The following is a 17,649-nucleotide window of genomic DNA, read 5'->3' as shown; positions in this document are numbered from 1 at the left end:
ACCAGCGTGGAGATGCGCGCCCAGCCCCAGCCTCTGCACACAGGGCAGATGCAGATCCCTAGCAGGGGCGCTCGCTCGCTGGAGCTCACGCCAGGGGCTGGCCACCCCGCGCGCAAGCAGCCCAGCCCAGCCCAGCAGCTGCTTCGCCCTGGTATGTTGCGGCCCTCCCTGTGTCTCACTTCTCCTGAGATCTGGGCTTCCTGGTGATGCTCTGGCCTGAGCACTCCAGTGACAACAGAAGGCCAGGAAGAGAGCCGTGGGAGTGATGAACGCTGGGAGGATTCTAGGTCCCAGGCAGCAGTCCTGTCCTTAGCTTGCATAACGGATTGCTTTCCCACAGGGTCTTTCTACGTTCCTAAATCCTAACCCTCTCTGGGTCTACCCTTTCCTCTTACGCATTCAGTAATAGATGGCGCAGATCCATTTCTGCTCCCCAGGGGCAAAAGAAAATCAAGTGAAGAAAGAGAAAAAGAAAAAGTAAGCGACCTGAAATCCCTAGGGAATAACTGGGGTGTAGGGGACATAACATCCCGTGTATATCTACGTGGAGATGGCAATACCTTTTAAGGAAGAAAGGACGTGACATTCTGATTCTGGGGAAGGCTTCGACTCTGCCTTGGCATTTGCTAGCTGTTTATGTGCAGTGACATTATTTTACTTCTCTGGCCCATTTTCTCATGCACAAAGCAGGAATAGCAACCGCGTCTAGCCTTTGGGTTACTATAATGTTTCAAAAGAGCATACACCTACAATGACATCAAATGTCAGTAAGTGTTGCCTTTCGTTATTGCTAGTATTAATATGCTCAACTGATTTTAAAATAGTTTTTGAGAAATAAAAGAAACGACACGCTGAGTGAATTCGTTATCCATGTTTTCAGAGTTAAATAATCTCATGCAACCTTTAAGAAGTGAAATTTGGGACATGAACTACTTTAAATGTTCTTCTGTAGTTTTTTTTTTTTTTTTTTTTTTTTTTTTTTTTTTTTTTTTTTTTTTTTTTTTTTTAATGTATTTAGGACAAAGTCTTCAAGGGTCTATAGGTCTTTCCCAGTTTTTAAGGGAGTACCTATAGGATGAAACTTTTTCGTTCTTTGCTTGTCTTTTTTTTTTTTTTTTTAGAAGATGTAGTGCTACATTTGTGACAATATAAAGAATATATTCATTTCTCAAATTCATTCCTACCCCAATACACAGATGTGATACTTCACTTCTTCTGGGAGCAGAGCAGGTGGGCCTAATTAAAATCTTGTATACATTTTAGGAGAAAACAGAGATGGAGACCCGGCTGACGGCAACCATGAGTTCAAGGATTAGGCCATCCCCTAATCACAGAGCCCTTCTTCACACACATTATCTCCTGAGCCGTAGCCTTCACAGAGCTGGGGGTGGCTGTCACTGCATTCACTCCTGAAGACAGGACGTTCCCATTGGATCGCCAGCCACTGCGGGACCACACCCTGCATGGCGGCATGCTCATTCACTCAATTCAGTATCCTATTATTCTCCCAGATGTGGTCCATCACATTTTCCACCCTGAATCACTTGTTGACAATAAAGATTCTGCGCCTACCTCAAGGATTCTCTTCTGGGGTGTCTGGGAATCTGCCTCTCTGTGTTCTGTATTCAAATACGCCTCTGGGGATTCCTTTGATCAGGAAGGTTTGAGAAGTCTGGTTCTTCTCAACTGAAGGCAGTGAGGAAGGGATGCGGGTACGAATGAACTTTGCTGATACTTAGATTCTTCAATAAATTGGCAGCTTTTCTGATCAACTGCAGACAGAACCATCATGCCTTAAGTTCAAGACTGGTAGAGCACTGCTCTATCCAGAAGACATTAGTATTTGACAATGCTGTTTATGCTTGATTGTGGGACCCTAATCTCAAGTATTATCAGGGAGTGTTACATCTGTGTCTTTCCTGGGCAAAGAGGGGTTGTCATTGAGACCTGAGACACTCTTACCTGTTCTTGCTACATCTTTTATAAAAGGGTATTGTCTATCTTTACTAGTCACAAGTCAATGTCTAGAAATGTCTTAAATTGAATCCAATGTATGCAATGTGTCTTTAAAGCAGAAACATTCTTTAATATTAAAATTTACTCATAAATAGATGGCTAAAAATTTTAATGTGAGTTTTTTTCATATAAATAGAATCCTAATGTCATTTTGAATTTGTGTTGTTTTTTAATCTTTGATGCACATTCATTACATGATGTCATTTTGTAATTCCTTACACTCCAATTCAATCACCTGCCAATGCTGCTCTACTGTCTCTGAAGAGTTGTAAATCTATTCTCTCTTCTCCACAGGCCTAAATTTGTTGTCATTCTAAAATGTATATTTGCTTTCTTTAAAAATGCTTGATTAAAATGATTAAAAATGATGGTGGGCTGGCTTGTCTGGGGCTCTAGATTCAGTCGTCAGCCTGATAAAAATCAACCAACAAAACAAATAAACGCATAAATAAGATTGATGATTTTCCATTGCCTAGAAAATGAAGTCTACTGCTGTTTACCAACAGCTACAATAAGAATTCCTTAGGCTACTTTGGGAGTCCCACAGTCACTTAGCAACTCTATCTGTCCTTTTTCCAATTCCCAGCTCATGCCGCCATATCTAACTTTTGCTGAGTTTTTCAATGTGGCAGCCTTCCCTAACCATACAGAGAACAATATTCTTCAAAGCTCACAAGACAGCTTTTCCTAAATAGAAACACTCACAATTTTTTCTCCCCAAATTATCAACTCCTTGAACCTTGTAGTCACATTTTACTTTAACATCTACATTGCTGTGTACCACAACAGATAGCAAGCAGCAAATACCTACTGGTTACATGGATAATGTTAATAATAATAAAGTTATGGTAATCATGGTAACTAACGTTTCACAAATACATTCTGGGTACCAAGAATTACTTTAGGTAGTGAATTAGGATTTACCAGATAAAAAAACCAATATTAACAAATTGAAATAAGTTGACCAAAATGTACTTGTTTAGTTAGAGTAAATCTGGATTTCTGATAAATGGCAAGATTCAAACTTATTGCTGTACTAAGTGCATATTTAGCACCTATCATTTAATTATTTTAACTAAAGTAGTAGCAGATCAAATCAGCTATTAAGGTCCTAGAGATACAGTTCCATGCTTGCTATGATTTGAGCTTATCACTTGATTTCATTATTTATACAACCAAGTATAAATTGAATCACTTTCTGGTCAGAAAGTAACTATGTCAATCATACTCTTTTTAATATATTCAGAGATATAGATAAACTTTTCCAAATAAAAGCATAAGATGGCAAAAGAAATTATGAAACAAGTTATGTACTTAAGCCAGCAGTCGCTTTGTGCTTTAGAAGATGAGATGTTTAACTAGTGAAGAATCATGCTCCATGCATTTAAGCAAATCTTTCTCATGGGAGGCTTTTGCTTGGTAAAATTAAACTCCTTTGGCTTACAGATTTAGACATTAGATGGATTAAGTAAAAAGTAAACTAAGCAATCTCCAGACAAGTCAATGTATAATCATGCACTTATATAATCTTTATTAATTTTTTATTAAGGCTATTGAATATAATGCATTTCTTGAGCACAGCCTAATTAAGCTCTCTAAGCCCTCATTCTCTGCAGGTATCACACTGCTACAATACCCAGTTTTGTTCTTCTTGAAGGAAAAACAAAAGAAGACTCTAGGATACAGCTATGGCCTTCCAGTGGCCGATGGGAAGGGCGACAATGGCGTGGTCTCCTGCTTGTCTTACACCTGCCTCCTTAGGACGTTTGTAGCTCTATCATGTGATCCCTTCCTCCTCCTTTTCCTCTCCCTCCTCCTCTTTTTATTCCATCTTTTGGTTTTGTTTGAGACAGGGTCTCTCTCTGCAGGGCTAGCTGCCCTTAACTCACTTTGTAGCCAAGGCTTTGCCTGGCACTCATGGCGATCCTCACTCTTCAGCCTGCCAAGTTCGGGGATTACGGGTGTGCACCTCTTCTTTAGGTGGTTCGTGATCTCAAATACTACCATGTGTATATTATCCTACATATAATTATTTCTTCACATGTATACACTTGTTTTATCAGATTCACACAAAGACTTAAAAGCATTGTATCATTAGCTCAAATAACAACAGAACAGATGCTCCAGTGAAATGCCTTTGTTGTTCTTTCCTGGACTGGAATTGCCTCTGTGCTGCTCCACACACATCACTGCATCCTGTGTCTCCTTCCCTCGGCAGAGGGCAGTGGAGCCAATTTCTTTGTTTGAACATAAGACCTTGTATGTTCCAAACCCAAAGTCCTTTGCCTTAGGCCGGCTATATTTTAGACAATAGCTTAGAGAATCACTGGATAAAATTAAAACACCTTTAACTATAAAAACACAGTCAGTGACAAGCAAGAGCAAGGTATTTCTTTAAATTTCCAAGTCATGTAAAAGAATCCAATGCTATATCCATGACTGAAAAATCAATTTTCTTCAATACTTTTTTTTTTTTACTTTTTCTAAAACATAGTTCTGTGAGTCTGAATGCCACCTAACTGTCATTATTTCATTGTACAGAGGTGTAAGAAGGGTTCTGGACATGGAGAAGGGACATGTTTGTTCCTGATTATGGCGCTACATAGCAGTTTCTGTCATAAGTCTTGGCTTTCTTATCTTTCAGACAGAGGACTGTAAGCTGACTCACATTCCTGTGTGGAAGCCCTCAAGTTGAGGATGATTATAATAAAGAGAATGAACATGTAGAACTTTAGATGTGCCCTGAAGGCGAGATTAAGAAGACATGATACGATTTTTTTTTTTTTAGTGCAGCGACTCTTTTTTTTTTTAATTTATTTATTTATTTATTTATTTATTTATTTATTTATTTATGTTATTTATTTATTTTGTGTGTGTGTGTGTGGCCAGCTCAGCCCACCAGGGGGCGGGGCTGGCTGGCATGTGGTGCTGGGGGATTGAACCGTAGTCCCTGTGCTTGCTAAGCTTGTTCTAAGTAGGTGCTTTAGACCACTGAGCCATCTCACCAGCCCTACACGATACGATTTTACGAGGCAGGTGCACCGCGCTCCTCTGAACACTGTCCCTAGGTGAAAGCACCTACAGCACCACACACATGCAGGGCTCCACACAAAGCCCAGCGTCCCCACGTCAGCAGGCCTGCCTCGGCACCCGGACTCTGCTGCCCTCTCCTGTCTCTCGCGCTCTTTGGTGCCAACACACAGAACCTGCAGGTGCGCTTTCCTAGCAAGCAGGTAACTAAAGCTGTCCTGGGGTTACTGTGTGCAAAATGAAATCAGACAGGAAAGCTAGCAGCAAAACCGTCACGCTATCATCTTCTGGTTTTAAAATTGGCTTTAGGAACAAAAAATATTGAGCATGAGGCCCACTGGGCCCTCTTCTTTACATAGAACCCAGCTCCTCGGTCTCATGCGCAGTCCAAGAGGTCAGAGCTGCACTTGTTTCTCCACTGTCTAAGAGAAATTAGAAGAACCACAAGAGAGACAGCAATTGTACTCGGGCTCCAAATGTTGTCTTTTGTTGCATCCCACTGAAGGACAAAGAGGTATGTGGCATAAGTCTCTTTTAGAAGACTCATTCTAAAAGAACTGGCATATAATTTAAGACTTATGTTTACCTCTGGTAAATGGAGATTAAAAACTGGCAGGCAGTTAATTCTAGTGTTTTAACTTTAATGGTATGAAATCCAACTTTCCTGGCTTTCATGCTTTTCAAGCCTCAAAGGGGTCAAGGTGTAAGGGAATCCTTAGAGAGCACGACATCCGCATGGAACTAAAGTTCTGAACTCTACTTTTCTATAATTGAAGAGTTGGATTCGAAGCAAAGAGTTAATTTTCTTCAGAAATTATGACCCAGAAGCAAGTTCTTAAACTTGGTAAAGATATGAAGAGGGGCAGGGAGATAGCAAAGTGGCATAAGCACCTGACTGGCATGTGCAAGGTCCCAAGTTCAATCCCTGATACAGAAAAAAAAAAAAAATGAAGCATAGTCTATCCTTAAATCACAAATTCCTTGGCACCTCGAACAGTGATAAAACAGGACACAGAGCTCAGACGACAGCAGTGCCCATTTCCAAGACACAAAGCAAATATGTCCATTTAAACCATGTTGAGGATGCAGTATTTTACTCTGACAATCCTGAAAATGTGTCCTTTTTCAATTCTCCCTCCTCGCTGCCTTCCTGCCTCTCTCTCTCCCTTCCTTCTCTCACCGTTTTGGCCTGTGATTTCTACCTCCCTTGTTAAGGGCTGACTGTGTGTGCCCCTAAGATTCCCACTGAATGTTAAGCCATAGGACCAGGGAGATAGCTCAGTGGCACAAGTGTTTGCCTGTCAAGTGCAAGGTCTTGAGTCAATTCCTGCTAGGAGGAGGAGGAGGAAGAAGAGGAAAAGGAGGAAGGGGAGGAAGAAGAGGAAGGGGAGGAAAGGGAGAGAGGGAGAAAGAGGAGGGAGAAGGAGAAGGTGGAAGAGGAAGAAGAAGAGGAGGAGAAAGAAGAGGAGAAAGAGGAGGAGGAAGAGGAGGCAGAAGCAGATGCAGAAGCAGCAGCAGAAGAGTTAATATGAAATCTCACACCCTGATGTGGCTGTAATAGAAGATGAGGCCTTCAGAAGAGAGTCAGGTCACGAGAGCTCAGGCCTTGCACCTGGGCCAAATGACCTTAGTCCTGGATCTAATCTCTTGTTCTCTTTCCATCTTGGCAAAGGGACCTCACCAAACCTTGTCACGGTGGCACCTTGAACTCAGCCATTCAGGTTGGAGCACTATAAGAAAGAAATGTCTGTGCTTTCTACATTATGGAGACCAGTCTCTGGTGTTTTGCATGACACTGACCCCACTAGTTCTGCATATGCATAGAGCAGGCCCTAGAAACAAAACAGTTAGATAAAATGGAAAAGACTCCCTGATCACTCTGCAGCACACCACGCACAAAAGCATGCCCAGGCCAACTTACTCAACCTAGCAATCACTGTGTGAGGTTGGGAAAACAGAGGTAAACAAAGGGATGTGATTGCCCATGGCCACATCATCCTGGATTTGAGTTGCAGACAGATACAGAACCCCCAACACTTCATTTTTGGTGTGCCATGTGAGCGGCACGCTATGAAACCCTTCAGGTTGGGGCTGGTGAGATGGCTCAGTGGTCTAAAGCACCTACTTAGAACAAGCTAGGCTAAGCAAAGCACAGGGACCACGGTTCAATCCCCCAGCACCACATGCCACCCAGCCCCGCCCCCTGGTGGGCTGAGCTGGCCACACACACACACACACACACACACTAAATAAATAAATAAATAAATAAAGATTAAAAAAAAAAGAAAGAAAGAAACCCTTCAGGTTGCCTTGAGCTGCTCACCGCACCCACACAGCCTCCTGGCTCAGACGCGACCACCACTGCTGAGCTGTCCTTCTCCTTCAGGGCTTGCACTACATTTCTTATGCACCCAAAGGGAGCTTCGGTGGCTCTTTACAGCTCCTCTCTGCTTTCGCAGGCATAATACAGAGGTACTGCTAGGTTCTAACAGCAAAGGCCACGAGCTCAAAGGGAACCTCCAACTACCTGGGCGTCTCAGGTTCTACTGTCATCAAGGTCTCAACAACCACTATTCATATTATTACTACTTAGGATTTAAGAGTTCTCTTTTTCAGCATGAGCTCAGAGAAAGTGCTTTCCCTCTCATTATCCTTGTTTCCGGGTTCCCACCTTGGTTTGCAATGCTAAGGCAAGAAAAAGTAGAAAGTCAGGCAATTTCTTGTCAGACTTTTTCATAATCCCAATTGCTCTAAGTAGTTACTGACCATTGCTATTACTTGTTTTTCTTCTTAGATAAGATACCTCTGCAGCTCCACTGTAGGCTGAATGGTCAGGGCTGAATGGGTGAAACACTAACCTGAATTGCCGGGCTCAGTGGCTCTTAGTTCCCTCTCCAGGCATGGCCCCAGGGCCTCACTATTGTATAAAAATATCTAGAGGTTTCCACTGGTTTTCTTCCAAGTAGGTACGACCAAGTCTATATCCTCCGAGTGTAGCTGCTCTCCCGCAACACTCAGTCATCTCTGTTGGACACAATTTTCACTGCCAATGACAGTTGTTCTAGAAGGATGCTGCCTCACCTGGGAAGGTTCATGTATGACCTATGGTCTTTTGAGCTTAAAAAAGCTGTCAGAAACCAAACCAGCACTGTGTTCTGCTTAAACCACAAAGTCAATCTCTTATTGCGCAAGTGGGTAGGAGGGAGAAGTGTAACTGCTTTTCAGAGGAACACCCTGAAAGTCTGGAGCAGCCCTTCTGTTACTAGATGCCCTGGGTATGCACACCCCAAAATGAAACTGTTCACTTCCCAACAGACACAGGAAAATGCATAGAAGTGACAGGTTCGGTTCCAACCTCCATCTTTAGGATCATTTATATTGAGTTTGAGTTTTTAAAGAAGATATTTGTTACTTGAATATTTATTAGGTATATATGAATTTTTGCTGTTGCTCTTTTGATCAACATTAAGGACAACACTGGTTGACGATATGTACACTGGGAAGTGTGACCCACAAGAACCTGAAAAGCAAACGTGGAGAAGGGAGCCAATAATTAAATAGTTGTTTCCACACAAATTACATTTGATGGGCTTTTGGAAAACACGACAACGTTAACAACTGCTTCAGAACCAGATCATAGATGATGACCACAATCGCAACCATTTGACTGGACATGACAAAGTAAAACTTCAAGCGCAGTTCACTCGCTGAAAACTTGGTAAGAGTCCCTCAGCCTGTTATGGGTTGGGGTCCAAGAAAGACAGTTGAATCAAAAGAAGTATTGGTCTAGTTTGGATGATATGCTCATTTTCTTCCAGTTTGTAATTTTGGAAGTCTGTGGTTTTAAGAAATTATCAAATTGAATTCAATTTCAGACTCAGTAAAATGAGATCATTTTGCTTTTGGTGCAGTTGGGGGCCAAGCCTTCTGTGTAAAACAGACTAATGGGAACTTGGATACTTTTGCTTGTATGTCCTGTCCCCTCTCATCCCGCCTTCCACATTTTCCCCAAACATCTATGCATCTCTTCCTTTGAGTCCATTGAATGTTTCTGCATTATAAGAATTTTTTCCTTCCCCTCACAAATGTAACTTCTCCTCTCTCAGTCCCAACCAGGACCACTGGAATAGAGACAGGTCCCTTCTCACACACAACTAGGACATTAAACAAAACTTAGGCTTTCAGTTTATGCTTTCACTTTCAATACACTAAAAATTATATTAAGACCATGCTGACAACCAAATGCAGATTTAAAGTGACAGACATTCTAAAGGTAGTTCTACCTCTCAAAATGCACATGCCAGCACATACCTAAACTGACTCTGAACACAAAGTGAAATGGTTACAAACACAGAAAATCAGCAAAGATTCCCCAAGGAATAGTTTAAATGGATAACCAGCATCATCAACAATAGTAACAATAATGGAGAGAGAAAAAAAATCATTTCTTCAAGACTTTAGCTTTGCAGCGTAGGCTGGGGGTAGCATGACGTTGGCTCTTCGAGGATATGGGCACTGGCTAGACCGGAGAAGAGTAAGCATCCAGCTCTCTCTTACCTGTGATGGTGGCTTTGTTGATGGATGGTTGATTGCACATAGGTGATCGTCTAGCAAAGAAAAATGCAAACCAGTAAATACGAGGAGCTTGTGGATCTGAGTACTCTTTGAGTCATTTTAGACACATTCAGAAAAAGATTTTAATTTAAAGGATTGTTTAAGGACATGCAGATGACTATTTATTTCAGATTGGTCAGTCAAGTTCCTGGGCACCTTTTTGCCATGGTTTTAGATCACATGTCAGGGGCAAAAATCAAAACCTCAGTTAAAAATCTCATGGTGTCAGACATTAGGGTAGATTAAACTAATACAAATATCAGGAAGAGAAAACAGGAAAGAAAGTTTTTATTGATTTATTTATTCTTTTTAAAAATTTATGTATTTAGAAGAGGGTCTCACTATGCAGCTCAGATATGTAGTGATCCTCCTGTTTTCAGCATACCCAGATCTGAGATTACAGGCATGTGCCACCATGCCCGGATTCTGTGGGCAACTGAACTTGCCTGGGGGTGGGGCTGGTGTGGCCTGCAGTGCTGGGGCTTGAACCCTGGTCTCTGTGCTTGCCTAAGCTGATGCTTAGTCAGCTGAGGTACCGCACCAGCCCTTGATTGTTTTATTGTATTAGGCTAGGACAAATACAAGCCTTCCAGAACAAATACAAGCTTTTTGAGTTTGAAAAAGTAGTCAATTAATAATTGGTTCTCCTAATACAATAGCATAAGGTCTCATAACATATTATCAAAGTGGACAATTTCTTATAAACTATCTTACAGAAGAGAGATTTAAAGTTTTTCCCATATTCTTAGATTGAGAAATATCTCTGATGTGCCTACCAGAGAGGTGTGTTAACAACTTGTTTACATGGATACTCTAGAGATTTTGGAAATACTGTATTATGAATGAAAGGTAATTATAGGGGTTCTATTTTCTGTTTTTCTTCACAGTAAGAAACCACAGCACATGAGTAACCTGCATTTCCTATGAAGGCTGCACAGTGAAGCCATACTTGATCAGTAAATTATGTTGAAAAGAACGCCATTCATTGATAGAAATTCGGTTGAAGTTTTCCAAAATGTAGCTTTGCAGAGACCTTACTTAAAGCTGGCAGCTCTTAAATTAGAGCAATCTTTAAAAACAAGTCAACAATAGATGCATGGCAAGGGCGGGCAAGATGTCTCAGTGGACTAAGCGCCTACTTAGGCAAGCGCAGGGACTGGGGTTCGATCCCGGGCACCAGAGGCCCTGCTGGCCCCACCTCTGGGCACACTGAGCCAGTGACCGAGTCCGGATGGGGTGGTGAACGCCTGTAATCCCAGCGCTGGGGAGGCGAAAACAGGAGGATCACTAGGAGTCCCAGCTGCGTAGCAACACTCTGTACTAAATAAATATTTTTTTTTAAAGAATAGATGCACTGAAGGATACCTGCCAGTCTTTGAAGTTGTGTGCCCGTGTGCCTCTCCTAGTGGCTCACGCTTAACAAGCCCTCACTTACACGTGCTAGAGGCGGTGCTCAATACGCAGTTGTACAAACGCTCTCACTTCATCTTCACAGCAGCCTGGCGGGCAGACACCGTGTAGATTTTCGGGGGCGGAAAGAAGTTTGGGGAGGCAGAAAACGTGCTCAAGGTGAGAAAGCTGAGACTGGAAGAGGCATGATCCTGGGGATGCACTGAGCGCTGGGTCGTCACGAGAGCACTGGGGGCACCGTGCGGACAGTGACGCGCGCATGCAGACGCTGCGTGGCCCTCCCAGCCTGCCCTGTGGGTGCTGAAGCCCTAGCAGCGCTGGGGGTCCCTGTGTGTATGGGGGTGGGGGAATGAGTGACAAGGTGCCAACGCTTGCGGCTTTCACTGCACCTCTGACTGTCGTCGTAAGAGGCACAGGTGTCACGTGGGGCTGTTTGAGGTTTTGCGCTTGATTTACTATGTACCCAGATTTACATCTAAATTATTTTCATTTCTTAAAATTAATTTGAACTTGCTAAATGCTTCATAAAACAAAAGTGTCAATGTTTTAAAATGGTGTTCTGAACCAGCTCTTGTCTAGAATATAACAGTAGAAGTTATATTCTTGCTCGGGCTTTACTGTTCAGGTGAGATCAGATATGAATTTAATCAAATATCATATTGTAGTGGGTTTCTAATACATGGTCAACTTATTACACCCAGCTGAATTAAGCTAGCCTGGTGTTGAGAGCGGGAAGCCCACGTGAGGACCGCTGCCAGCGGCACAAACAGCAGCATCCCCAAAACGCTGTTAGGGGTGCTGTTTGGAGAAGCTGTTGGAGCTGTTGGAAGCTGCTAGTGCTCTTGGGCTGTTCTGCTTGGGGGACCTTGTCATGCTGGTTTTCCCGGTGAACTTTGGGGGAGCTCTGGTCCTCATCTTGAGCATCGCTTCCTCGCTCCGGAGGGGAAGATGGTGCCCTGCCCAGCCTCAAGGATAAGCCTGTGGCATTGGCTTTCCTGATGGGAACTCGGCTTTCCTCATCGTTGGAGGAGCTCAGGACCTCACTGTTGCTGAGGACGGCTGTGGTACCTTTGGGGAGCTCTGGTGCTTACCCTGAGTGTTGCTTCCTGGCCCCTGTTCAGATCCCTCAGCCTGCTGGCACAGACCTTTCATCCCACTGGCACAAACTTTTTAGCTTCCACCACTGATCTTTGGCCTTTCCAGCTCGGATCCAGGAAGCAGGCCTGCATGACACTTTGTTGTGGGCTCTGGGCCTCCAGGTGGGCTGGTGGGAGGCACTGCTATGAGCTGCAGCTCTCAGCTGGGTGCTTTAGTATTTAGCGAGTGGATAGATTTCCTGCACCTGTAGTATGTGCTTCTTGGGCGATTCATTATAAAATGCTATTGTAAAACATGCCCTGTACTATACTGTACACCTTCCAAAAACCCAAACCATAACATATATTATATTATGTTATATTATATTATATTATATATTATGTACATTATTGCTTTTTAGTTCTAAAAATTTAGCAAAACATCTTTTGTTTTGGGAAAAATATATAAGTAGTTCTATACTTTTCTATGGCTTTGGAAAACCAAATTGTTGGCTCTTTCCTAATTATTTGCTTTTAATATTAGTCCTACGATCCTACTCATGAATTGACTTCTCCACAACTAACAGCGAACATTGGTCACTGCGTCTGTGGTTACAGCGTTGTAAAGCAGGCTGAGCCGCAGCTCACTTCTGCAATGAAAGACTCTCAGGAGCTGGGTGAGAGGAGCCAGCAGAGCGTTACCAAAACTCAGGAATGTCTATCAGGACAGACGCCCGTGGGTCCACCCCTAACCTGGCTGGATTGAGGGAATCCTACAGAGGTCATGGGGGTGGGGGGGAAATGCTATATGCATCCGGGTATCTAGCATGGATGTGCACATGAGCAGGTGCCGCTGAGACTCCGGAACTTGCTGAGTCACTGACGCTGTTCTTCAGGAAGGTGCTTGCGTCTCTCCCTGGTGCGCTTCCCCCTCCCCTGCTTCTGACCATAAAGTCAGTAGCTCTGCTCCACTCCCACTCCCCTTCCACCCCATGCTCCTGTTCAGGCAACAGCAAATTGTGCTCTGAAATGTCTAGAACCATGAGCGCCCCCCACCAACTTCTCCTCATTTAATTAGTGGGTTCCAGGTGTTCCGTGCCAGCAATTGAAAAACTAATATATCACCAAGAGGTTGAACTTTGACTCCGTTCCTAGAAAATAAAGGACAGTGCTTCCAGGGGCACCGCACCGCTTTCTGCAACTCCAGCGGTGCGCCTGGAAGGGTTTGAATGGTAGCACGAGCTCCGGGCACTCGGACTCTGATGCCTCCAGAGTCATCAAGCACGGTGCCAGAGGCATGTCCTCCTTCCTGTCACAGGCTATCGCCCAGGCTGGCCTTGCGGAGAATGAATCCTCCTGCTCTGATACCCCTGGACCTAGGCTGGTTGGAATTAGTCAAGGAGATAGGTTCAAATCCGCACTGACCACAAGGGAGACTACACTAGCCTCCACTTTGATTGTAGCCGATCATACTAACTGATTAGCTGTCACATGCCCATTGTGGAGCTGGTCCAAGAAAGCATAAGCTCATCCCTTAGGTGTGAGTTCCTGTCCTTTTTCTATTTTAATCTGTTTGTTCCTATAAATCGGTTGGGGACTTCTGCCTTGTGTGGAATAGGCCTCCCAGCAGTGTGGTTTCTTCATACCTGTAGGATTATCTGTTTCCTACCCATTTGGATGCTGGCACCTAGGTGACCATATTCAAAAGAAGCTTAAAGGGATATAGTTTCTAATTTGTTTTAAAAGATAAAACCTTGATGTTTTACATGACATTTGAAACAAAAAGTATGAGCGCCACAACCAACAACTTCATTTTTCTTACAGATCTGAGACTCTCCTGAGGCAAGGTCATGTCACCTACAAGCTATTAAATGTCAACAGCCCCAAGGGGCTACTGAAGTCAGCAGGACATTGTGCAGCTGTCCACATGGCACCGCAAACATGACTGGCAAAGGCCGGATTCCTCGAAGCACACCCTCAGGTTTCAAATGCTGAGTTACCACTTCACACTTCCAGCCAACCAGCCTTTACAGAGCAGTCACTCTGCATCACGACGGGCTCTGGAACATGGATGGGGACCAGCTACATCTCCTGCTCACCTGGAGCCAGCATTGGAAGGGTCAGGCTAACAGATAGGCAGAACGAGAGAGATACCAGAGAGGCGAGAATTAGGACAGACAGCGCAGGATGCGACCAGATGGAGAAAGAGAGGCACAGTAGCTAGTCCAGACTTGTGGGTGTACCTGGGTCAGCTAATTCCAGGGACGATGCTGCAGTGATTAAGCTGCACCCTAAGAATAAATTGCTGTCACCCTAATAGATGAGTGAAGGAAAGCACAGCTGAAGACTGTGTAGGCTGGGGGAAAGAACTATAAAAAAATTATTACCTGGAAAATATAATACGTGGCTGGGGTTCTAGGTTCAATTCTAATTATTTGTATTATGGCATTTATCCTGTTTTTTGAAAGCCGTGTTCTAGCACAAGTGGTACTTGCATAAAGGCCAGCTCTTTCATTAGTCATGAACTATGCATTTAGGAGGTAAATTATATTATTATAGAATGGAAAGGTCAGATTTTTCATACTGTTTAAGAAACATAGGGCCAAGGATATAGCTCAGCAGCACAACACCTGCCGGGCAAGCGCAAGGTCCTAAGTTCGATTTCAGGTGCAAAAACAAAAACAAATACTGTAAAATTTTGTACACTTATAATCCATGTTAAGCTTCGATGTATTTTCCTCTTAATACTGATTTAAAGTTTTATGTTCTGAAAGGTTTTTGAGGTCATTTGTAATATTTTATTAGCAATAGTTTTTTAAAATAAGGGAAATTTGAGTAAGAGCTTAGTAGTTCACTTAATGTTACAGATTAGTTAAAAAAAATTTGGGGGCGTTTATCAGGACTTTCAAATTATAATCACTTTTTATCTCAGCTTTTCCTCTTTCAAATGTTTCCATGGCTAACCTATCCATTGCAGCTTCCAGATTTTTTGGTCTGGGAATCCAACTCATGACCTTGTGCTTGCCGGGCTGGCGCTGTGCCGCTGAGCCACATTCCAGGCCCTCAATCACGGGTTTCTTAACGTTCAGTGAATGTTGCTGATCTGAGGGGCAGTAAAAGCAGATGACAATTAATTCTCATCGTAGACTTAAGAAGGTGACTCTGAGTCGACTTTAAGTCTTGACAGGATGATTTGTCTGTGGTTAACTCTGGAGGTGAGCCAGACCTCTAAAGTTACCCTGAGTGTAAGTACGTAACTGGGCAGAAAACTGACCATGCCAGCTGGTCCCTTAACAGATGGGGTCACCATGTTTATTTATCATACTGTTTTATTTCTGACATTACAACTGTCACTTCAGAGTATTTATAGAAAATTAACGGGGCATCTCATGATTTAGAATGCACGGTTAGCCACATGGGAGTGATTCACAGAAGCCTAACACACTGCCGTGCGTCGCCTCTAAATGGAGGAGGATGGACACGTAAAGGTTTGAGGAGAAGGAAAACAGACGAAGAGATAAAGGTACCACTTACTTGCTTGGTGCTCGGTCTTGTAAGTTAGTCAGTGCAGCAAAGTTGTTTCGTACAGTTCGCAGGCTGGCCAAGACCTGGAATGGAGGAATGCTTTAGAGTCCTTCCTTGGATGGGTGGCGTTTTAAATGCTATCACGAGGTTCTCAAGGAGAAAACACGATGTCTTACAATTACTTTTCTCTGCCAATAAGGAATCTCCCCGCACTCAGTGAAGTGTGTACCCATATGAAATCTATGGCGGTCAGACTACACAAATTTTCCAGCAATCTTCCTCACTAGTTACAAATATATTAATAGTCACGGCAGCTTCCAAAGCATTTCTAGAATTTTTAGCGATAAAAACAATGTCCTAGGCAATGTACATGTGGGATGTTACAAATGGAAAATAATATGATGTCAGGTAGCAATAAAAAAATTAAAATTGGAAATAAGACCATGCCCGGTAATCACTCCCAAATTTAAAATAAGATCACTCTCAAGTTGTCTTCAAAAATTCACCAAGAGTCCCAGAATTTCAAGCCAAAAAGCTCTGTAAACCTTATGTTTTGTTTTGTTGCCACGTGGTGTCTCAAGCTAGCTCACGGGTATTCACCTTTGCCAAAGTTATCTAAACTGTGGGTGGTAGAATGTCACCAGGGTGCTGTTTTCTACATAAAATGCTACTGTTCTGTGCACTGTGTCAGGCCCACAGAAGATACTCATAAAATGTTTTTGAATAAGTGAATACGTAGATACAAATCATCCACCCCTGTGACAAGACACTTAGATGTCACCACCTCAGGAGCCCCTTACGGTTAAAAATTCCAGTTGGAACTGGAAAGGAACATGAGACGGAGAAAAGTTATAAGAACCTGCTGCCCCTCACCTCCTAGAAAGACCATGTTTCCCCAAGTATAGCTCACACTGGGTAGCGGCGTTAGCAATCTTGGTGCCAGCTGCCACTCTAAGTTTATCTAAGGTGCAGAAATCAAATGTCCTGGTAGGTACCATATACCAAGCCGCTCTGCCCTGTTCTGCTACATATTAAATGTGTAAAATTAGGTAAGTTACAGAACCTCTGTGGTGCCTCAGCCTCCTCTCCCGTAACCATGGAGAGACATCTACGTCAGAGAACATTGTGAGGGTAATAGGCACTAGTGGGCTAGGTGCCCAGAACAGCACCTGGTAAGCAAGAAGCACCAGATTACTGTAGCGACACTATGGTAGCATTCATTTGGTTAATGACCTGGTGTACAGAATTTCTTTACTGTCTGTCAGTGGTAAACCCAGCCAGCTCCCGAATTTCTAATTGCTCCAAGCGTTCTGGAATTGTTCCCAGAGCTGTTTTTTTTTTTAATCTAACACAGACCTAGATTACAGTTAGTCTATGTAATTTTTTTCTAGGACAAAAATGTCACTCTCTGTGGCAGGGGGAAATTGGTATAAATCCAAGCAAGTCAAACGGAGCTGTTCATTCTTTGCCACAGTGACCTACACTTCCCTGAAGAAGGGGATGGTGCTTCTTTAAGAGCCAACTGCGGCTAGCTAGGTCACTGGAAAAACCCGGGTCAGCATCACGTACAAGCAGCTCCCAACTCCGAAAGGTCATGCTGCCTGTGACGGAGTGGAGGGCTCGCGTGGCTAACAGCTGACTGCAGACCACACTGTCTTCTAAGAGGCATAAAATCTTGAATAATGCAAAAACAAATTGGATAAATATGCCACTGTCATTAAATCACCCAGGCTTAATTCATGATGTAAGAAGTGAATATCAAACACACTAATAAAGCATTCTAAATAAGATTATAGTACCGGTTAATTTATCCCTCACCTAGAGAAAACTGCTAGCCTCAGAATTCTGAGGATGTCATACGTGGCTTTTAAGTTCATTACATTTGGCAGTGGTAAACTTAAATAGGCTTGTAGGCAATTCATAGCTTATTTGAAATGAAGTTAATTCATAAAAAGTTTTCTGAAACTAATATTTCCCA

At 43.1% G+C, this 17,649-nt stretch overlaps 1 protein-coding gene across 9 annotated transcripts in view; it reads right to left on the bottom strand.

The window, feature by feature from the left end:
- Nucleotides 1-17,649, bottom strand: part of Pde4d (phosphodiesterase 4D) — a 1,527,171-nt gene that overhangs the window by 184,852 nt on the left and 1,324,670 nt on the right. For 8 of the 9 annotated variants that reach the window (XM_004623069.2, XM_004623068.3, XM_004623070.2 and 5 more), the window contains 2 exons: nt 15,681-15,754; nt 9,604-9,653 (listed from right to left, as the gene is read on the bottom strand). In XM_004623069.2, the coding sequence (XP_004623126.1) occupies nt 9,604-9,653; nt 15,681-15,754 (124 nt within the window). Of the gene's footprint in view, nt 1-9,603; nt 9,654-14,245; nt 14,321-15,680; nt 15,755-17,649 lie in introns of those variants that run through there. The other variant, XM_023708205.1, reaches the window with a different exon arrangement.

This window comes from Octodon degus, unplaced genomic scaffold, assembly GCF_000260255.1.
Source record: "Octodon degus isolate 3935 unplaced genomic scaffold, OctDeg1.0 scaffold00001, whole genome shotgun sequence".
NCBI lineage: Eukaryota > Metazoa > Chordata > Mammalia > Rodentia > Octodontidae > Octodon > Octodon degus.
The sequence above is the reverse complement of the archived record's forward strand: the minus strand, read 5'-3'. Positions and strand labels throughout refer to the sequence as shown.